General features: G+C 46.3%; 1 protein-coding gene across 1 annotated transcript in view; it reads right to left on the minus strand.

The window, feature by feature from the left end:
• Positions 1 to 10,636: 10,636 nt before the first annotated feature.
• LOC133350544 (tetraspanin-15-like) overlaps positions 10,637 to 23,807 on the minus strand; it is a 41,481-nt gene continuing 28,310 nt past the window's right edge. The window contains exons 5-8 of the mRNA XM_061564975.1: positions 23,401 to 23,517; positions 20,703 to 20,756; positions 17,769 to 17,885; positions 10,637 to 16,143 (exon numbers count right to left, since the gene is read on the minus strand). Coding sequence (XP_061420959.1) covers positions 16,024 to 16,143; positions 17,769 to 17,885; positions 20,703 to 20,756; positions 23,401 to 23,517 — 408 coding nt within the window. The 3' untranslated portion in view covers positions 10,637 to 16,023. The remainder of the gene's footprint in view (positions 16,144 to 17,768; positions 17,886 to 20,702; positions 20,757 to 23,400; positions 23,518 to 23,807) is intronic.

Raw genomic sequence — 23,807 nt, forward strand, 5'->3', positions numbered from 1 at the left:
TGTAAAATGGAATTCGAGAAGAGAATTATGGCTCCGCTTCGTGATTCATAAACATGACGATGAGTCAGACAGGGCGATGTGTTTGAAGCCGCAGTCAATGGTGACTGAAACAAATTCGTGTTGCGTAGGAAAGCTTTTTTTTCTTTCATGAAAACTTGCAACTGAAAGGAGCAAGCTCGTTGTGACCAAACAGAATGAAACACAAATGAATCATGGGCTGGTGGGTGGGTGACACCGTCGCAGTGGGTTTAAAAAAAAAATCAATCATCGCAACACGAGAGCCGACGCGTTGGGCCATCGATGACATTAGCCAGCTGCACACAATTGCGTCGAGAATATAGAGACAAGCGTGAGACAGGGTCTCCGTTGCGAGGCAGTTTGACTCGCTGACCTCCACAACTGCAATTCTCTGAGGTCCTCCGGGTTAATCGTCATCATCATCAGCCATGATCAATCTACCGCTGGGTGAAGGCTCTCACCTAGCCGGCGGCAACCGTCATGATTCTGCGATACCACGTTACAACCCAGCACCTGCACACGACCTTGGATTCATCGCTCCATCTCCGAGGTGGGCGTTCTAAAGGGCCCTTTCTATTCCACTGCTGCCACTCCAGCATAGGCTCTGGAGGTGCAAGTAGATGTAAATATATGCTTCATATCTGTCTCTCCGCATAAACAGAGAGAGAGAGGCATCGCCTATAACATTTGGCAGTTCATCTTCTTGGTTCTTTCGGTAAAGTCACGTAGAAGGGAAGTAATAAAAGAATAAAATAAAACATAATAAAATAAAATAATAATATAATATAATAAAATTATATAATAATATAATATTATGTTTTATTTTTTTTATTTTATTACTTCCCGTCTACGTGACTTTACCGAAAGAACCAAGAAGATGAATCCCTGCAGTCACGAAAGCTTTAAATCGAAATTTGGCAGTTCGCTAGCATTCATCCAAGCACGCCCTGCTCTGCTGATGAAACACATTGACTTTTTAAGCCCGTCCAGAGTTTTCTTCTATTTAGTCAATGCTGCTAAAATGGCGTGTTCCCAAAAGACAATGGTGGCCGTTGAGTATGTCAAGATGTTTATTTTATTAACGTGGAGACACGGGTATTTGAAGGAGACACCGTCTGCTTACAGGTGTAGGCAAACGTGCGTGTATGCGTGTTGGACTTCTTTCGCACCATACGCGGCCAACCGGAGGTGCGGGGGGAGGACAGCATCTGTGGGTAACCACGTTGTGGTCAAGAGCACGCACTGGGAAGAGTGAGCAGCAACCAGCAGAGGTGGGACAAAGTCATTGTTATGCAAGTCCAAGTCGAGTCTGAAGTCATCAAATTCATGACTCGAGTCTGACTCGAGTCCAAGTCACATGACTCGAGTCCACACCTCTGGCAACCAGTGCGGCCACCTCGCCAACCCTGATCCAGCAGCAGCAGCAGCTCAACACCACCACGTGCTTTGTTCATCGAGGATTGTATCGACTTGACAAGGCCCCTGATCGGGATTCCATTTTGTTTAAACACATTCCTGCGGAGGGAGCTGGTAGGAACGTTGGGTTGCTCGGTCAATGGCCAGGGTCAACGGCGGCGTGAGTAGGTTAAACGTTGAGTTTTATAAGGGAACCACGGGGTGACCAGCCCCCCCCCACCCAGCCCCACTCCTCGCACACCCCACCCAGCCCCTCCCCACCCTCCCCTTTCCACCCAGCCCCTCCCCCCCCACCCAGCCCCTCCCTGCACGACCGACACAATAATCCCCTGTGGGCTGGTGTAACCAGGAGGTTCCTACCAGTAAGACTTCTACTTCTTCACATTTCCGCCTCGGTGCATTCCAACAATCAACAAATGCCCAAATGTGTTACCGGTTGTTGCGAGTCTTTGTTTACAGAGCTCATTGTTGGGTTGTTGTTGTTGTTTTGGTTCGGTTCGCTCAGGGGGTCCGCAACCTGCGCCCCTTTAAGGACTGCTGCTTCGTGACGTCATTTATTTAGGACTGTAAGTCTCGTATTCGACGTTGCATTGGCGGCTCTTGGATGATTGAGTTTGTATTGTTGTTTACCGAATTCGACAAAAATTGCTCTACTTGTTCCTTTGGTTGCCGGTCCATGGGTTAGCGCAACGGGGGGTGGGGGGGGGGTGTCTGGGGGTGGGGGAATGGTTAACATTTGGAGGGTCTACGAGCTGCGCATGTTGGCTGACCGCGAACAAGGTTCGTGTGTCCTGGTGGCACTGGGCCCAAGGGTCTCCGACATGAGAGGTTTTTCAGGAATGGCTCGCATGTTCCATTAAAGAACACCTCCTTTTCCTTGAAACCTGTATCCCAGGTGCCCCAGAGAGGCTCTAGCTGATGTAGGGAATTTGTTCCACGCCACTAAGGATCGAAAATCGTGTTTTCCCACGTGCCCCGTATGGTTTCTCGTACCGCTCCGTACAACGTTTGGGGGAACGCGTTTTTACTTTTGGAGATGCCCTGGGCTTTCATACCCAGAAGTGACATTTGCATTTATGGAGCAATGTTTGTGGAGTTAATTTTGTTGAAGTATGCAGCGATGTCTAGACAGGACCAGAGTGCACGCTCGTATGTCCGATTTGTGCCACGTGGACTTTTGGGAGAATTTCGCGGGATGTAGCAACGTTTTCATTTGTAAGGAGAGTTCCGTACAAAAATACATTGGATGGTCCCTAGGGAAGATCATCTGGGGCTGTTATGTAGTTACTTCCAAATCTAACTCCATTGAGAGTCTGTGATGGCATTGGGGGAAATTCCATCCTATAGTGCCTTATTTATGGGTCTCATTGGCGTGTTATAGATTATTAGGATTTAGTCGGATTCCTTAATGGCATACATGGTTCTGTGGCTTCAAAGGTAGGTGATCAATGGGGTTGGGGGGGGGGGGGTTAAATCTCCGTCTCGTGCTTCGTTAATTGCACTTCTAATCTGTATCTGAAAAAGTGTGAGTTTTAGATATCGTATTTGGCTCCGATGCTTTGACAAGTATCTATCTCCACCCTCTTCGCATTAGTAGGTCTCCAATCTTGTGGACATTTTTTTACAAATGGATCGATTCCACCAGATCGCCGAATGGGGGCTGGGTGCTTGTGGAGGACATCATTCGCCTCTGAGTGATTCTCCGCATCCACATTGTACGGCACGCCGATCAGACTGGTTTGAGGTTCAAGGGTTTATCTTTGGGGTGGGAAAAGGTTATTCCTGCCAAGGGCTTTTTGAGGTTTGTTCCCCATTTGGATTCAATTTAAGACCAAGTTGGAATTGAGGCATCTATTAAAAACAAAAATACCCCGATTTTTTTCTAATAGTGCTATCGGTTTTGTGTCAAGGAATAATAATAAAAAGGCTATTCTTGCATGCAGCAGTGCATCATAACCCTGCGCGAGAGGACAGCCTGTAAATGGTGATGTCGCAGCACTTTTTCTGAGATGCCTTCAAGTGATCTCTCATTCACACAAGGAGTGTTGCGCTTTACCAAAAGGCTCTGCTGCAGGAGAAATGTTTATCACACCATAGCCAAACCAACATTGGTAATCCTCTGGGCTGGAATTTAGCCGAATTTAGCGAAAATCTGAAACTAATATGGTGGTGTTGGGGTGGGGGAGTTATGAAGTTTTGGAAATTGGGCTGAGACCCTCACCTGGGTGGCACAATGGCAAGAAGTAAACTCCTTCGCCTGGTATACAGGAAAAAACTTAATTAGGAGCTTTCGTGACTGCAGGAATTATTCTTTGGTTCTTTCGGTAAAGTCACGTATAAAGATAAAATAATAAATTAAATTAAATACTATTATACGACGTTTCGATTGCAACACAAGCAATCATCATCAGGTATAAATAAAATAGAAACACAAATCTAGTATACTTAGAAATGTAATGTAATACGACAGAGAGTCGGATAACATAACAGTCAACACCCTATCTGGTGGATTACGTTCTTCCTGGGAATGCTAAATTTGAGAGAGAGATTAAACACAGAACCAGAAACATAGACAGACATATAAGCGGACAGATATCACAGAGATACATAGAGAGAGCAAACATAGGCACAAAGAGAAACTACGCCTCTGTGTCGAGGCCTTAAATAGAGAAAGGGGGGGCGGGGGCGGGGAGAGAGGGAGGGGACTTTACCGAAAGAACCAAAGAATAATGGTATACAGGATAGTTGGGGGTTCGATCCCGATCCCGAACCTGAATCTGATGCCTATATATTTGGAGTTTGTATGTTCTCTCCATGGTCGTGTGGATTTTTTCTCCGGGTCCACCGGTTTTTCGCTCCACATTTAGAAATATGCATTGAGATTATTTAGATAATTTTGGTGCTATAAATGTACAAACGATGGGCCACTTTGTTCAGCTATCATTTGTAGCCAGGTCGCTTCTGAAAAATAAGTTAATACCTCAGTGGGCTTTGCCTGGTAGGATGGGGATGGTTTATTTTTATTTGTATGTGTTTGTTTGATTTTAGTTTACCTTGTACTGTGCACCACTATCATGTTTTTGTACTGTTTGTTGTTGTAACGTTCTTACCCGGCCCTACTGGACATCAGTGAAAACTTTATTTATAGCTCATTGGATTCCTCCAGTATTAATACATATTCTGATTCTGATTTCCACATTATAAGCCACTTCGTTGAGTTATAATGTGCGGCCAGCTCTCTTCTGAAATAGCACTATATTTCGATTTAAAGCTTTCGTGACTGCAGGGATCCATCTTCTTGGCTCTTTCGGTAAAGCACTATATTGCTCAGTGTGCCTTACCTAGTAAATATAAAATAAAAATACGTAGTTTATAGAACTGGATGTAATCACAGGTCGCTAAGACCCATATTCATAGCCAAGATCTCGGTGATGTTGGCTCAGCGGTCTGGCTCGTGAGCCACCAGGCCACCCCTAGCACACTCATTCCAGGCTGAATTAAAGGCCAATCCAGGTGAGTGTTGCACCGTGTGCCACTGGGGTGGTGGCGTAGTTCACGCCCTGACCCTGTGAAGCTTTAAATATTTAGCTGTTTCTCAGCGAAGTTTGACCATCAACAGGAAGTGCCAATATATGTGGTAATTCTACGAAGTCAAACACCGTGTTTGTACTCAGTGCGGGAAAATATGTTACAAATATGTGGGAAAAGTCACCCTTTTGTGAGCTCTGGCCGTAAATAATTTATCACAGCCGCCTTATAAGGTTCCGTTGAAGGTATACAATGATGACAGCAAATTTGAACAGCCTCTCTGAAGCCTCGTCTTATTTGCCTTATGTAAAACCACCACAAAACAAAGCTCACGGAGTCCACATTGAAAAATCATAACCTAGCATTTGAATGAACCAAAGCAAATTATAGACGGTGCCTAGGCTTTTGTCGGATATCTAAGGGAGGCTTCGACTTGGGTCCTCTGCTCTCCCAGTGACACTGGAAGAGTTAAGCCAGCCTTCATAAATAAACAATTAAAAGTGAATTGGGATTCGCTTCCTTTGACGGTGCTGACCTTTACACATGGCATTTTATTATCATCCCCTGGCCTCCCGCTGTTTGTGTCACTCTGCCTCCTCCTACCTCCAGCAGTGTCTGCCCAGATGGACCCAACCCCCCGTATACCTTCTCACGTACAAATGCGCGCATTCGCAATCGGGCATGTCGCATGCCACATTTCACGAAGATGTGAAATATGAGAGAAATTCCCGGGTTTCAGCAGTTAGTTAGTGGTCTTGGCAGCCAGGCACTGCTGGGAAAGTGGCGTCTTCCGCGGAAAGAACACATTTCTCTTCTTGTTATGTCAAATTACCTCGCAATATTGTGGCATATATAAGGTTTGCCAAAGGCAGACAAATTAAAGCTTAGATAATATGGCAAAGATGCAATTTTTGCTATTATTTTAAAATAGCATAAAGGGAATTATTTGACCATATTTCAACACGCTGGTCACTGTGGGTTGGTTGAGGAGAGAGAGTGCCCAGGACTGGTTGAGCTATTATTTACCAATGCTGTCAGCCGTGGCTGGGAATCATCGTGCAGTGTGCTAACTACTGCACCACTGCTCACCTCGACTTATAGTAACTGTGAGGATACAATGCACTCTTTGTGCCTACAGAAAGTGTTGTCATTTCCATTACGTTTAGAGATGGTGCACTGAAAAAGCGGCCATAGAATATCCAGGTGATGGCAACATCGCTTAAAATCCAAATTGCATAAAATGTAAAAACCGGAACCTTTGTGGCACACACATTAACCACATCTCTCATTTCAACATAAAGCGACACATGCATACGTGAGAAGATATTGATAAGCGTGCATCTCATAGAACAACCAGATCGTGGAAAATACCAACTTAAATTCAAACGGCCCCAAACTTGCAAACTGAAACCTTCAGTAGCAAACACAACACAACGGCTGTTCTCCTTTTCGATATAAAGCAACACAGATATGCGTTAGAAAGATCTCTGCGTGCACACACACACACACACGATACATTTCCAACACACTCGCGCACAAATTGACGGCGCTTCCATCGGGTTGCTGTGTGGCAGCGCCTCGCCTGAACATTCATGGCGGACGCCCTGAGCCGTGCGCTAGGACCCGCGGGCCCTCCCAGGAGATGGACAACTTGGCCAATGGGGGACGCGAACCAGAGGTCGCAACCGGGTACCCGATACCCGTACCCTACCCGATACCCGGCTACCCGTACCCGGCCGGGTACGGGTACCCGTTTGCGACCCTGATGCGGCCTGGTACGGGTACGGGTAGGCCGTGAGTCACTGGTGAGTCACCGTTTGTCACTCATTTCCCAACGTCTTGTCTCTTCTCACAATTCAAGTTCCTAGAATCAACCCACCCGCGCCTGCAACATGGCTTCATCCCAGAGGTCGCAATCAGGTACCCGATACCCGTACCCTACCTGTACCCGGCCGGGTACGGGTAGGGTACGGGTACGGCCGGGTACGGGTACCCGTTTGCGACCCTGGTGCGGCCGGGTACGGGTAAGGAATCAAAACCCGTTTGCGACCTCTGACGCGAACCCCACCTGGCCGTCTTTAATTTGCCAAACGCTTCCCGTGGAACGCATTCACAGTCGGCGGCCGTCAGTGCCGTGTCACTAGTGGGCTCTGCGGCAGCTCTGCTGTCTGCTGTTCCATTTGCTGCTATCGGTTTAGAAAAAAAAATGTCCACTTTCAGCCGTCCAATTTATTTATTTTTACACAAATATACCCCCCCCCCCCCACCGCCGAAAACCGTGAGCTCATAAATCTGGTGCTAATAGACTGTCGTCAACAGTCATGGAAATAAAAGATAAATTCTCAGGCGAACGAGTGCAGTTTGGTTCAACTTTCAGAAAGACGACGCCAACCCCTGTGTTGTTTTCATTAAGGCTGACGTTAAAAAAAATTAACCCGTAAAAGCAAAGTTTTTCACTATAAATCCTTAATATGCGTGGCGGCTAGAGTCCTCTCGTCCTCTGGCTTGAGATGGCTGCCACCTATGGGTCAGATTGTGTGCCAGCATTAACCAATTGGTAAATAAATATTTAAAACATTTTCCCTAAAAAGTGTAACATTTTGGAAAAAAATTTTCACGAAAATGCATTGTCACGCACAACGAGTCTGTGTGCAAAATGTCAGCTCGATTGGATCACGAGAAGTGGGTTAAAAAACGACCGAAAGATTTGCACGGTCCTAAGCAAGCAAGCGAACTTAATATAAAGGATTTAATAAGTAAAGTTTTACCACTGCGTAGGTGATTGCGGTTGTGTTGTGCAGCCCTACGATGTGTTTTTGTTTTCAGCTGTGCGTTCTTCACCACGATGCGCAATGATTTACACCACAAGCTGAGAGCTTCTTCAGGAAATTGAATAATTCATTTTGTCCCTCTTCATTAGGTAAAAAACAACATCCTCGTTTACATCGCTCCATGCCGCACTTGTAACTTTCTCACTTGTGTTTAAGTTAGGGAGTGCGTTTGTTTTTTTGTCCCAGAGGTCATGCAATCACCTGCTCATGCTCAATTTCCCAGATCTGTGGCGCACGTGGTGTAATGTGGTTCGACTTTGATGAATGGCCGGGCAAGCATGAGGGGACGCGACATCCAGCCCATTCCCCTTCATCTCACTGCACCCACAACTCAGCCACGGAGTTACTGTCATGTCCAAATGTGAAACCGCTGTAAGTTCACCTGCGCAAAGTCTTGCCGACCCGAGGTAACCTCTGTTACCGAAGGCAATAGGCATAGGCAATCTAAGCTTAGCGTCCTAAGAATCACATGGGGCCCGCAATTCATGATAAAAAAAACGTATATTTGGATACACCAAATCGAACTCAGAGCCTTATACAATCAAACAAATCTGGTCATTCAAATAACACAATTAAAACAAATGTAATTCGTCTAGTGATTTAATAATGTCACACAACTGTGGCGTAATTAATTTACGTGCCTTTTCGCAGCACATGTTTTCAGTCGTGTGGCGCACCCAAATGAATTTCTGCTTCGGGCCCCCCAATCACTCCGTGGCACCGCCACTGTCTGCAGCGGCACGGAGCCCCCAGCCGCTTTGCGTTCCCAGACGACCCACGAGGACGGCGGCGAGCAGAGGTGAGGCGCGCCACATGGACAGACTTCTTGTGTTTCACCTCCTGCGGCGCCACGGTGGCTAGGAGATGGTAGCTACCTCGCCTGGTATACAGGAGGTCGTGGGTTCCATTCCGACCCTGACGCCTGCTGCTGTGTCTTTCGAGTCTGCGTCTCTCTCTCTCCCCGTGTTCGTCGGGATTTTTCTCCGAGTTCTCCGGTTTTCCCCTCCGCATTTATAAACACGCGTTTAGAGGATTTGGCTGCCTTACATTGCCACGCGATGAACCACCTCGTTGAGCTATCATTTGTTGCCAAGTCGCTTCTGAAAAAAAGAGCCAACGTAGCTCAGTGGGCCTTACATGGTACAATAAAAAAAACCTAAATTGTGTTTCAATCGCATAGGCGATGAGCAACTCGGAGAGGCTTTCTTTTGCATCACCTCCAAGAGGCCCCAACAACAAAACATTGTCACGCCGTGACGCTTCGTCGCGATGCACACACGAATGCTTCTGTTGTCAGGACAGGTGGGGGAAAGACCTCGCGAGTGGAAAATGAACGCCGGGTTAATGCTCGTGGGTGAACACAAGCGTCGCTATATATGGCAAACACACTGATATGGTCCATATAAACAATAAAAATAGAACACACTTATACTGTACAGTAATATGCATATCTACACAATTTATTCAAGACCCACGTATATGTGCGCATGTGTTTTATACAATCTCCGGCCTTAGGGGCCGTCCATAAATGACGTCACGCACCTAGGGGGGGGGGGGGGGTTCAGACATTTGTAACGATGTGTGACGAGGGACCGGGGTTGAGAAATGTGACGTCACAGCAAAATGGGCAACTTTAAATAAATATAGACAACACAATTAAATAGACTTTTTAATAAATGTTTTCTCCTACAACATCAGAGTGCAGCGCCACATTAAATACACACTACAATGGCCATAGTTTAAAGCGATTTGAAGCATGTTTTTTTTTGGGGGGGGGGGGCAGAGCTTTGTGACGTCATATTTGAGGGGGGGTCTGTCTTTTTGTGACGCCGTGTGACGAAGTGGGGGGAGGGGGGGTAAAAAATTGTCCAAAATCGCGTGACGTCATTTATGGACGGCCCCTTAACAAGTGGCATTAGCGAGCGTGCCTATGAAGGTCTGCAGGGCACACGAGGGGTTAGTTTAGACAGCACCACTCCGACCGACTTTATCTCCCCAGTGGTGATGCTTAGAAAAATTTGACAGCTACTTATCCGAGGCAATGTCGACCAAGGGTAGGTGCAGGGCTGGTTCAGATATTAGCCACTCAAGTTGGTAGTGAGTGATAATCAGGTCATCGGGTTCACCGGCCAGTTCGATAGCCAAAGCGCTATACTACACACTCACACACCGTTTATTAAAAACCCATGTGGTGTAGACACGTACAATCTCTCTACACAAGTACAATTTATATATATAAACATGTGCCTTATATATGCGCATACACGATACCAGACCCATGTGTATACCACGAAGACAAAGATTCCCCGTATAGCATGTAACAGACTGTTGGGGCAGGTGCCATTAGGCATCACCTATGAAGGCTGGCACGGCACATGAGAGGCGTGTGGCGAGCACCACGCCCGGCCGCCTTTGTCTCCCGAGTGGCAATGTTTACACACCACTCCAGGTGCTCATTTGAGGCTGAGTCGACGTAGCGGAGGCCCAGGATCCGTTCAGATAAAATCGTCACTGGTTTTGGCATTGAGAGGGAATCGAACTCGGGTCGACAAGTGCGTGGCGCGGCGCACTAACTGCTAACTGCTACACTACCGCTTCCCATCCCAAAGACACACACCATGCATTCGCCACCCGTGTATAGCACGCACATCGCATTGCTGTGTTGGAAACACCGTAATACCCATGTGGAATGCACACGCAAACGCGAATTCATTCAGGCCCCATATAGAGCACGTAATATGGGTGCGTGTGTGTATGTGGTTTGTTCAACACCTGTGTAGGATGCAAATACACGATTCAAGACCTATGTACGGCACAGCGTGCAACGCCATTTATTTCTTCTCTTTTAAACAACACGGAACCTCAAGACTCTTGTTTAAGAGCGTTCAGCAGGGTTTCATCGAGTGACGCGTGGGAAAAAGCCAGCGTGACCGGAGAAAACCCACGCACAATCGATCTTGGGTAGCACTCCAACATCTGCACGGATCGAGTCAAGCTTCCAGTGCTGTATTGCCATCTCTTAACTACCACGCATCTCATGAACTCTACTAACCAATTACTCACAGAGCTCAACCATAAAAAAACTTAACACATTCGTCAATAACACTGTGGCCTTGAAAAGGAAATGTCTATAATAGGTGACATTTAGGCAATGGCCCTGGGGAGACTGGGCGCATTTCGGTCGACGTGGTAACGCACAGGGCTTAATTTCATATTTTCTGGGGCCGAGTTGCGGTAAATATTTCCCCACGAGACCTGTGTGTAATGAACACACACACACAAATCATTCCAGACCCCCGCAAGCTGGCTGGCTGGCACTGATAAAGATGCATCACACAAGTCTTTGACAGCAGCTGTTTATGCCATCTGCGAATGTGACCTCAGCTCCCCGAGGCTACAGCCAGACTGTCTGGCACGGCTGGGTACCACGCCACCGGTTTCGTCGCTACGAAGTAAGAGGACCAGCGCAATTACAGCGGGATCCACGGAGCAGAGGGGACCCAGGCGCAAGTGGACTGTTGACGAGGGCATTTGGAAGGGGGCAGCCAATTTGCATTCCTTGCCAGCGGTGTTATGTCATTGCCCCTGGTGTTGTGTTCATCACACTCGACTTACACATCAGAGGTCGCCGGTTTGATCTCCTGGCGTGGCAGTTATTCTTAGCCACCGCCTCTGTCCACCCGGCAGTATTAATGGGTACACTAGTCGACTGAAAGGTTGCATGTGGTGTGATAAAGTGTCGCTACTCCCATCCCCTTTCAAAGACATCTCGCTGGCGTGGAAGAGTCGGGCAAAACACGCGGTCGCGGCTCCCTCTGGAGATCCCTCAAGTTCAGATGTTTTTTTTTTACCAGCAATGGCATTCGCAATTCATTGCAGGGCTGCACCTTTAATTGTTTTTCTGTACCTCAATCCCCGGCTCGGTCACGTGCCCACCCGCTCCACGTTTGTCTACCCCCATGTGGTGGTGCACAATGCGACGGAGGCGACCGCTTTGTTCCCCCACCGCACGGTTCGACGCGACCCCGCGTTGGCCACCACACGAGGGTGAATGCCCTGGACCGCTCCCAGCGCTGATGGATTCCCAAACCGATCAATGCAGCGCTTGATGGGATGGAGGCCACAGACGTGTGCCATGTGTGTGACGTCGCAATGCAGAGCGCTTCGAAGGCGAGCGCGCGGATCATTTATCATTGACTGCCGGCGTCATGGTCCACATTTGAAGAGTAGCACCGCAGATTACTCAATTGTGATTATTCGTGGCAATCATTGCACCCCCCCCCCCCTCCCCGACTGCAAAAACTTGGCAGAGCCCTGCTGAAAAAAAGTCACGAGACCCAAGCGAAGCTTTCCTGGGTAAAGCACCATCATGGACATCAATGCAATCTAAATGCCTGTCTTGCAGTAAATGATTCATGCGGCGCAGAAAAGAAGAGTTGCCGGTGCACAGGTATGATATGTGTGCATGTGTTGGAGCAGACAGGCGATGCATACATACATACTGCACTACTAAGTGTGCTGTGTTTTACTCGGCCAGGGCCCATTGAGATTTCAGCGAGATGCTTGGGTAACAAGGGAAAGCAGGTTACTTTTTTTTTCACAATAAATTATTTGGTGATCCTGTGTGTGCAATGGTGCACAATCACGAAAAAACACAACTCACATTCGCCAATGACAACACGGAGGCCTTAAAAGGAAAAGTATATCATGGGAAATGTCTTAGAGCAATAATGCCCTTTCTTCGTATTACATCAACATTTTTCAAGGTACCTTTCGAGGGCAATGAAGAGCCATTGTCCCAAAATGCCACCGGGATTATTTCGGTGCGGAACATGTTACCATTTCCTGTGTGCATACCAACATATGGACGTTATGTTGAACAGCTTTCGCACCGTACGTAGCCAACCGTATTAATCGGAGGTGCGGGGTGCTAATTGGATGAGCCACAAACAGAAATAAAATATTCTTAGGTGTTTTCGGTAAAGTCACGTAGGTAAAACATTAAAATTAATAAAAGTAAAATAAAATAAAAATCACGACATTTCGGAGGCAACACAAGTCTCCGTCATCAGGTGGGACCGTCACAGCCAGATTTGCTGCATCAAGTGAGGCAATGATTCAAGATGTAATCCCTTAAAAGCAAGTTGAGGGGGGAGGAGAGGGGGGGGGGGGCTCATCAGAATGTGGTAGCCAATGAATGGAACGTATCGGGGGGGAGGGGGGCGGGGCCAAAAGAATGCACGACTTTTATTAATTTAAATGTTTTACCTACGTGACTTTACCGAAAACACCTAAGAATATGAATCCTTGCAGTCACGAAAGCTTCAAATCTAGAAGAAATAAAATAATCATTAGTGTTGTCGGTTAATATCCAAACCAAAACAAATTCCCGATACAGAACACACCTAACCCGGTCACCAGCATTGGTTCAAGCAAGCACGACTGCTCAGGAGACATTAAATGTCAACAACAGTCCAGTTTGCTTGTGTTGAAACGATCTTGCTCGAATACTGCACTCCCAGAAGGCTGTGGGCGCTGATAGGAGGTGTCTAAATAACTCTTAATATTTCCTGCAGAGGGACAGATGCGAATGAGGCAATGCGTATGCTTATTTTTAAATCCTTTATATTAAGTTCGCGTGCTTGCTTGCTTGCTTAGGACCGTGCAAATCTTTCGCTCGTTTTTAACCCACTTCCCGTGATCCAATCGAGCTGACATTTTCCACACAGACTCGTTATGTGTGACAATTAATTTTCGTGAATTTTTTTTCCAAAATTTTACACTGTTTAGGGAAAACTAATTAAATATTTAATTACCAATTGCTTAATACTGGCAGACAATCATCTGACCCATAGATTTCAGCCATCTCAAGCCAGAGGACGAGAGAACTCTAGCCGCCACGCATATAAAGGATTTAGAGTGAAAAACTTTGTTTTTACGGGTTTACTTGTTCTTGTTTAAACGCACGTGTGGCACACACACAGCACACCGTGTACGGGGTGCACGCGACCGGACACAAGTGGAGCGATGACACGGTGGCTCGCGAATCGCTTTCTGAGTCCGGTGCTGCGAGTTCGATTCCTGGCCACGGCTACCATCAGTGGCGATATTCGAACCTGCTCCTAAACCACTCTCTCCTTCATCAACCTGGCCCTGAATTTCGATTTAAAGCTTTCGTGACTGCAGTGATTCATCTTCTTGGTTCTTTCGGTAAAGTCACGTAGAATGGAAATAATAAAATAATAAAAATAAAACATAATAAAATAATTCTCACGACGTTACGGCCACAACGCAAGCAGCCGTCCTCAGGTGAAGAACAGGTCTGTCAGAAAGACAGCGTTTGAATGAACACCACCAGGCTTGGCAGCGTTTATTATTTTATTATTTCCATTCTACGTGACTTTACCGAAAGAACCAAGAAGATGAACCTGGTCATTGTGACGAGATGGCGAGGCAAAGCCTTCATCACTCTGGGCATAGGTTTTAAAAGTGAAACGTTTCTGAAGCAGCATTGCGCTGCCTTGCACTCGTCAATTGCATCAGGTAGAGTGACACATTGCGCACGGCTTGATACTGACCGGTGATGAAACACTCCTGCCGCATTGTCAGAAAAATTGAGCCCCTAAATGATCGTGCGCGATATTGAAAAGCAGCATGCGAAATAATCACGCACCAATTTCACTGCATTATAGATCTACGCACAAATGTGCGTGGATTCAAGTGAAATTATGCGTGACAGTTGGTTAAATAAGGCCGCTTATAATTTTGTTGAACTAGTTTAATAGTAGGCCAAACAGCGCAACCAGTTCCAATACATGTTGACAGACCTTTCGACTAAAACACAGTGATCCGTTACTTTTTATTTCAAAGTCAAGTCATTAATCGGGTATTAAACATTTACATCTCAAAGCCCCGCTGTTAATTAAAAGGCCACGTGCCACATCGTGTGGAGTAAAAGTCTCCGTTAAATGCTCCTGGAAAGGACCCCCAAGCAATTGTGCCACAATTAACAACAAATTACTTGCCCTGATTGAATAATTAAATAGGCATTAATAGTTTGCCGACGGGTGCATTATAATTTAATTAAAAACACGTATAAAAGTGTGTCTCTTAGCCATCATCGAGTTGGGGAGGGGGGGAGGGTAGGGCAGCTTCACACAGATGTGTGAGCTCATGAACGCCATTCAACCAACAACTTTAAAACAAAACAAAAAAATGTGAACACAAAAAACAGTCCACCATGATCATTTGCACGCAAGTCAAGACGTGTGGCGTGAATGCAGGGAGCTTCCAGTGGCATTTGGTGAAGTCATAGAGAGAGAGAGACGCGGTTTGAAGCGGTGTCTCATTTTTCACGGAGAGGCAAACATGCAGCGAGTAAAAGCATCTTGGGAGACTCATCTTGTACAATGTGACAACAAAGATTAGCAATTATATAAAATGACGATGATTGACGATGACTTTTTGTGATACTGCGTTGGCAGTGGCGCATAAGCGCAACAAATCAAGACTCACATTCGTACTAAAAATGAAATGTATATAAAATGTGACATTTTGGCAATGGACTTGTTCAAAGCACATTTTTCTATTTTGACATGATCATGAACGAGCAAAACATTGGGAGGTATGTTTTTAGACTATTCTATAGTTTGTTTGTAAAATCCGGTGTGTTTTTAATGGCAAACTACAAAGTCCTTGCGCGTGTTTTTTGCCGTAATATCATCTTTATATCCTCCATCCCAAATAAATTCTTTATTAAATAACTCACATTGTGCACGAGGGATAACTCAGCGATGGAAATAGAATAAAAGCATCGGAAAAGCATCGGAGCTTTTCAGCAGGTTTTTTTTAATGTAAAACTTGCCTCTGCTATTCAAACAGTACAAGTTGTAATGTATGTTGGACTTCTTTCGCACTGTACATAGCCAACCTCGCGAATTGGAGGTGCGGGAAATATTACGACTTTCTATTAAATATAATGAAACAAAATTCTCCAAATTATTCATATAGGCACGTTGCACACACTTGCACACGTTTATTAATATACCAGAGCGATATGAGCATTATTTTCTATTTTACAACTGTTGCGATGTAGATCTTCGTCATGGCGCTTGTGCGTATGAATGCTGGAGTGTATACGTGCGTGCGTACATACGTGCGTGTGTGCGTTCGTGTACGCACACGTGCGTGGTCGTGCGTGCAGTGCAACACAGTATGCAACGTCTTCTGTTCACGCCTCTGCTTCCTCTATGAACGCATCACGAGCTTCTTCTTGCTCTTGCTGCTCGTTCTGCAGAATGATGTCCTCTAGCCGTCCGATGTAGCACCACGACAGAATTATGCCGGCAAGCTGCAATGCAAACAAAGCAACATTAAAGGCTGAGCAATACCAGCGCACCGACAAGAGACGATCAATTTGACTACGTAGCACTGCACACTTTGAGAGAAGCGATGTTCTTCAGTTTAACACGTAGGGGCTTTTGCGACCAATATCATCCATGATACAGGTTTTTTGGGTTAGATCGCGTAAATATATAAACGTGTCGTTAAACTTGTTACCACCCGACACAGCCAATTAGTGAGGTTCGTCACGTAAACAGAACATCGTTACTAGTACAGCAAAGTGGTGTGTGCTTGATGAAGCTAGTTGTAATTACCGGTGAAACGTCGTACTCGTATTGTAAATGTTGTGGCTTGGCTCTCCACACACACCGGTGTGTTGTACTAGTAACGAATTGGCACGTTCTGTTTACGTGACGAACCTTACTAATTGGCTGTGTCGGGTGGTGGCGGTTTAACGACACATTTATATATTTACACGATCTACCACCCAAAAACCTCTATTATTGGTGAGGTTCTTCTTCTCTTGTAGTTTTTTCTCCCCCACAATTTTGTCCCGATTGTGATAACGCTGTCACGGCAAGAGATGGAAGTATCCACCTGGTGTTTATTACCCGCTGACGAAATATGGGCTACGGCAACAGGGGCACTGACAGAGAATGCGGAACAAATGCTGCAAGGTTGTGCAAGGAAGCAGAGACAAATACACGCTTAGAATAACACTCGAGAGAGAAAGGGGAACACATGGATAAGGGAACAAACACAAATTACAGACTGCTAAGGAAAATAGATGTATAGATTTAGATAAGATTTCATTAATTTCAGCAGGAAGCGCCGCCAAAAGCTGTTAGGCTCCGTTTAATGGGCGTCCTGTGATGGTACAGATATATACTGGTACAGACCTTAGTGACAATCGTGGCTATATAGGTCACGATACAAATGGCACATACTAGTACATTCTTTACATGGAAAGTGGCCATGGGCAGGACACATCTCTAAAAGGGTTGATGACTTATGGACAAAACTGGTGATGGAATGGCAGCCGAAGGAGAAAACACGCCCATGACGATTGTGATGAACGCTGCAGAGTTGAAGCAATGAGATCGGCTCCTCTCGATTTAAAGCTTTCGTGACTGCAGGGATTCATCTTCTTGGTTCTTTCAGTATAGTCACGTAGAATGGAAATAATAAAATAATAAAAATAAAACATAATAAAATTATTCTCACGACGTTCCATTCTACGTGACTTTACCGAAAGAACCAAGAAGGTTAATCGGCTCCTCTGTTAGGTGAGATAGATTTTGGACTCATAGCATTTTGTGAAATGCCTTCATCCAGAAACGGTCTAATCATTGATGATGATGATGAAATGTAACGTGACATGCCTAATTATGTTGTCGATTTTAAAAAATGCCAGTTAATGTTGATGCTGATTATGTCAGTGACAGAAATAGGAACTGCTAATGGCGGTGGTGATTGTGCTGGCATTCCTTTGCTTTACAATAGTGATAGAAACTGAAAATGTCAACAACAGCAGCAAAAACGGCAACCGCGCAGTGCCGGAGAGGATTGTCGGGGTGGTCATGTCCAATTGGAATGTCGGGACATGTTAAATGCCAGAGGGAGCCCTCTAACCTGAGGCAAGAGGAAGCCCATCAGGATGGCCGCCATGACGGTGTAGTGGTCGATGAGCCAGATGAGCAGCGCGTCCACGCAGCCCCGCGTGTAAATCTGACCCCGGAGCTGCAGCCGCTGCACATTCGCACGCACACACGCACACGCGCACACACACGCGCGCACACGCACACACACACACACGCGCACGCACACACACGGGAGCAGACACCAGGGCACAACAGCAGCAGCAGCAGCATTAAGAGCAGCAACCACACAGGCGCCATTCGCCATTAAGTGGTGGTGCTGTCACCACAAGCGCTTGTACCAGGCCAAGTGCATTCTTTGAGGCCGACACGTGAAGTGTTGGAAGGCTTGCTTGCAGGAGGTCACGAGAAAGACCCAGGTGTTACGAGTTAGCCGATTGAGATGACGTGGCCAATTATACCACCTGTGCTCCCCGCTGTTGCCAGATTGTTTTATCAGCCCCGGAGCGCTGGTCGTTGTTGTGAGCATCGCTCCTCTGCCCCCCAGCAACAATCGTGAGTGACTATTGAGGTTAAAATAGCAAACGAAGGGGTGGTGGGGCCAGCATAATCCACTCCCTGCTGTCTTTGCCTCTCTTGTACAGATATTGACAGTGCAGCGTGTTGTTATCTTTTAGGCAGAGTTAACCTCGTAGAAGTCCAGGCCAGGTTGATGGTGCTATTGTAATGCATGGCCATGAATCAGTCTCAGGCCACTGAGGTAATATAGCACAGTGTATGAACCGATACATTATTTCTCCCCGACACGAACACACAAACCTCCGTTAACAAAAACACGTTACATTTCATATATGATATTGGACTAATTCCATGCGTGTATGTACAGCCATGTCGATCCACTGCTGGATGAAGGACATTTGATCATGCTTCACACCATGCTTGCCATGTGCAGGTTGGTGAAAGTGGGGGAGAGCCAGGCATCACTCACCAATGATGTTAGACCCCAGCCGGGAATCAAACTCAGTTTGCTGGATTTAAAAACACAGTGCGTGCAAACCACTATGCCACCGGCCCACCTCAAATGCATACATACTGCACAAAAATGGTAACCAGAAAAAGATGAATGTATTTTTATTATTCACCATATTAAAAAAATAATGCGTGACATTTAGCCCGGTAATGGAAAATAACAACATATTATTTATACCACTGAGAGCTGCGGAGAGAATCAGATCAAACCTAATTATTCTGTTGCTCTGCCCATTCATTGCAAGCAGCCCACATACAAACAAATCACACATACCAAATTAAATTGTTGTGTCCCAGACGCTGCAACAGATGCCTCTTAACATGAGGAACCAAGCATCTTGAAATGCCCCCTCCTCTCTCGAATGTAATAACATTCATTGCTGTGTACGGACTCGCGCTGCCCAACGAATTTGTGCAAGGGACTGCACCGTTGTCAGCAGTGTATATGCGAAGACCAAAACAACTTCGCCACCGTCACCGTTCACACCGGATTAGAAATGAAAAAAATATTACAGAACGACTCGTCAAATAACAGGGAGCAATTAAAGCGACTTTGCAGTTCAAAATCTCACCAACGGTGACGATGTTTAATAACCTGTAAAGATGGCCGAGACAGCGTGGTTTGTAGAAATGGATCTGCCTGTATGCGCATCACTGTGTTATGCAACACAGTGATGAAAAAATTAACCCGTAAAAACATAGTTTTTCAATCTAAATCCTTTATATGCGTGGCAGCGAACTTAATATAAAGGATTTAAAAATATATTCGCCTGTGGAGGACGCGGGGATCGATCCCGCGACCTTTGGCATGGGAAGCGAGGGCGCTACTAACTGCGCTATTCCGCCACGGCCTGTGGAGGGGTTACGCTCTGGGCTCTTACACTCTGACGTTCAGCCAAAGCCATGCATGAGTTCTATTTGAATATATGTAAAATATTTTTTTTTTGCCTAAAAAGTGTAACATTTTGGGAATTTTTTTTCACGAACATTAATTGTCTGGCACAACGAATCTGTGTGGAAAATGTCAGCTCGATTGGATCACGGGAAGTGGGTTAAAAAACGACCGAAAGATGTGCACGGTCCTAAGCAAGCAAGCACGCAAGCAAGTGAACTTAATATAAATGATTTAAAACGTGGTTCAAGTAGCTTTCAGCCCGAGTGAATACATTGCTGGATCATGGCCTCCCCCCACGCTGTGTTGGTCAGCGAACGCTGGCGAAGTTGACCAGGGCAGGATCTGATGTCACTCGCCACATGTTAGCCAGTGCGCCTGGGAACCGAACTAAGGCCAAAGGAAATGAACCACTGCACTACCGCTCTCCCCCGCTACACTCCACGGTGCTATAGGGCCCATCAACACTTCCTAACACCTTCCCCTCTCTGTTATTAAAAAAGCATGACCCAATATGTCAGCCATCAGCATATTTGGCCACTATAACAGCAGTCTTAATGGCAGTGAGTGTTTTCAAAGGTCAGCGCCCACTGCCTATGCACGTGTGTAATGGTAACAGGTGAAGGTGCAGCGCTGCAATTGTTTGCTCACACCACTGCTGACGGGAGGCCCGCCGCTAGAGTGAGCTCTACAGAGCCCCCATCTCGAGAGTCTTGTGGCCTCTCCTATGACGATTGCTTGTGTTGCGATCGAAACGTCGTGATTTTTTTCATTATTTTTCTATTTACGCGACTTTACCGAAAGACCCAAAGAGTTTGGTGGAACCACTTTAAACCGTGCCGCGCGTGACGGACGCCGGGGCTGGGGCGACTCAAGGAGCACGTGGTCCACCGCTTCAACTGCCGCTCCGGCAGACCGAATCAAAACGACCAACTCTGAATTGCGAAGTCCAGCGCGTTGAACATCAGCAACCCTGGGCAGCATCCCCGAAAACATCTGTGTGTGCGCGCGTGTTGCGTAACTAAATCAGGCGATGAAAACACTTGCCTCCAGTTTCAGGGCTCCAAAACCGCACTGCGTGTTTTTGACAGGCTGCGAACCCTGTGGACAAACACAGCGAGAGAGTGAGATGCGAGCGAGAGGGACTGGCTGGACATGGCTCTTGTTCCAGAAGCAGATTCGGCAAACAGACAGAAATAAAGGGTGACCGATGAATCATTTAGAGGACAGAACCTTTAATCACATGCATGCCCAAGGAGCAACGCCGGCGCATTAGACTGTAAAAGGTTAAAAGTTGCAGCCATGCAATTGCCTGCTCACTCTACTGCTGGTAGTAGAAGTACCTCCGGTGAAGCGAACGCGAGAGGTTACTTGGTCTACTCTAACCCCGCTGGCCAAGTGTGTTGGGGGACGTGGGCGTACCCACACTTTACCCCACCGTACGCGATATGCCGATCAACTCTGATGCACTTTAATACATATATATGTACTGCTGGGTGGACAGAGGCGGGCGGGAATTGAGAAACATCGCCCTTTGTTTCAACTGCCATGCCACGAGATGTAATGGAACTGGCAAACCTCTGCATTGCAATTCCATTATCTGACCATTACGCCACAGGGAGCTAAACCTGTGATGCACGCAAACTGCACCGTCAACCAGGGGGGCCGAGCACCAGGTGAGGCTGAATAAATGTGCCACTGGTTAATAATGTAGCTTTCATTAAAATTAGATTCAGAATATTTTGTATTATTTTTAAAGGTTGGATATGCATGACCCACATGTAAAATGCTTGCAAAATGAAAGGTCAATTGTCAACGCGGTGCTTTGAAATGCACCGAATTGCACGGGGAAATACGTCTGATAATTATTTATGACCCATTCAAAACATCAATGGTTTAGTTTTTCTTAGAAGATATTCAATGTAACAAAATTCGAAAGTGGCAGCAACAGGATGAGAAGCATTTTAGCATTACTTACGCTCAAGTGCTTTATGGATAATCAGATAAAATCCCTTTGAGGGTTAAAGTCTATTTTTTTTTTATTAATCAAGGGAAACCTGAGTTTAGAAAGCATACCCAGCACAGAAGCAAAAGTTACGTGCAATAGAGCCAGCGTGGAAAACGCAGAGGGATAAATCTAATGCATACTTTTTGCAAATGCAACTTTTGTCATAAATAATTACATGAGGAGACATGTAAAAGTTTACGTAATATAGTAACTGAATAAAAGGCACGTGCATCTAGAACATTGAGAGAAAAAAATATCCACTTGTCTAAATACTACTTAACTGCAGAAGCTAACGGCTTGCAGAAAACCGGGCGCGATTCAATTGTTCCCGAATGTAAAGCAGATGCAATGTGTATCCACTTGTCTTGATGGACCGTATCGTTTGCAAAAGAACCAATCCCAAACTTAGTACCGTCTTGACTTTTGGAATGTTAAACATAATGTGGGACACGTGTACTCCATTGTTGAATGTCGGCCCCATGCCATTGGCAAGTAAAAAAATGTTGGCACGTTTATTAGCACTGGCATCAGTTGCCAGTTTGGTGAAGACCCCATGACTACTGTCTGCGGCCAGTTGGAGGGGTGCTGGACGACATGGAGGAAATTAGTTAAATCAAGCCCTGGCCTCGCCTCGTATACACAGAGGATGAGACCCAGAGTAGAACACGTGACAGACAAAAAGCAGACCGAATCGTCCCTCATTCTGTGTGGGCGTTGAAGGTTAATTAAAAACGGTGGGTTTCTACAGACCACTGGGTCTCCTACATTACCCCCCCCCCCTCCTCCATGACCACCCTCCATCCCAAACACACAAGCAAAGTGACTTTGGCCACAATACCTAGAGGACACATGTCCATGCAGCTTAGTCACTGCGGTGCTAGAAAGGTATGCGTTTCACGTTGTGTATTCGTGTGCTTTCTGGTAGGCATTTCTTTCTCGTGCCGTGTATCAGAATGTGTTGTGTTGGTAAGGAGAGTGTGTCATGTTGTTGTATGATAATATGTTGTGTGAGTAAGGCATTTTAACACGTAGGCTTTCGCGACCAATATTATTCATAATCAACGTTTTTGGGTTTAGATCGCGTTATTTATAACTGATTGGCCGTGTCGGGTGGTGGAGGGTTACGACACATTTATAAATAACGCGATCTAAACCCAAAAACTTGATTATGAATGAGTAAGGCATGTTTCTCATGTAGCGGTACGAGTATACTTTGTGCATGTAAGGCATGCGTTTCGCAACTCGGCGCCGATGCTCCCCGTGAACATCCGAATTGTATCCTGCACAGTACCCATCCCGAAAAGCCCGCACGACCCACGGGCGAGAGAACCGCTGGTTTAAAGTTCGTTCAACGTTGACCGAATGTTTTTGTTTCGAACTCCCTCCCACCCCTGTGACGTTCTTGCCCGCCCCAACTGGACATCTGTGAAAAAGAGCTTGACAAGCTCCTCCGGTCTAAATAAATATTCGGATTCTGATTTCCACATTATAAGCAATCAATCTCATTTCTGATTCCGTTTTAAAAGATAGTCCGCGTGCAAAGCAAAAAGCGTGTGGGCGTTGTCGTCGTCGGCGTCGGTGTTGTTAGCATCGGTAGCATCGTCAGCGTCATCGTCAGCGTCGTCAGCATCGTCAGCGTCGTCGTAGGCATCGTCAGCGTCAGCATAGGCATCGTTGTCGTCGTCAGCGGCGGCGCTCTCTCTCCGTGCGCAACCGCGACCACGCCGGTCGCCGCACCTCCAGCACATCGCAGCAGGTGTACGGCACCCCGCAGGAGGCCGGGCCCGGCGAGGAGCACGAGTGATAGACATTCACCCTCCAGTCGGTGTAGTCCTGCCCGCCGCAGCACTGGAACTACGGCGATTGAGGGGATTAGCAGCGATGAGCACTTTTCACAATCGCGGTTCGAGAATGCTCGACTTGATATCTCAAAGCTTACAGCACAGTCTAGTTATATATATATATATATCTATTTGTTTTACTAAACTTCAACATGCCACTATATATGTTTTTTTTACCGCTCATATTTCAGTTACATGCAGTAAAATGTATTTTCTGCTCCATATAAAACGTGGGGATGGAGCGACTGTCCAGTGATTCATGCACGGTGCTGGAGATCGATTCCAGGCCACGTCCAGCATTAG

Source organism: Lethenteron reissneri, chromosome 34 (genome assembly GCF_015708825.2).
Source record: "Lethenteron reissneri isolate LAM-NWPU_2019-01 chromosome 34, ASM1570882v1, whole genome shotgun sequence".
NCBI lineage: Eukaryota > Metazoa > Chordata > Hyperoartia > Petromyzontiformes > Petromyzontidae > Lethenteron > Lethenteron reissneri.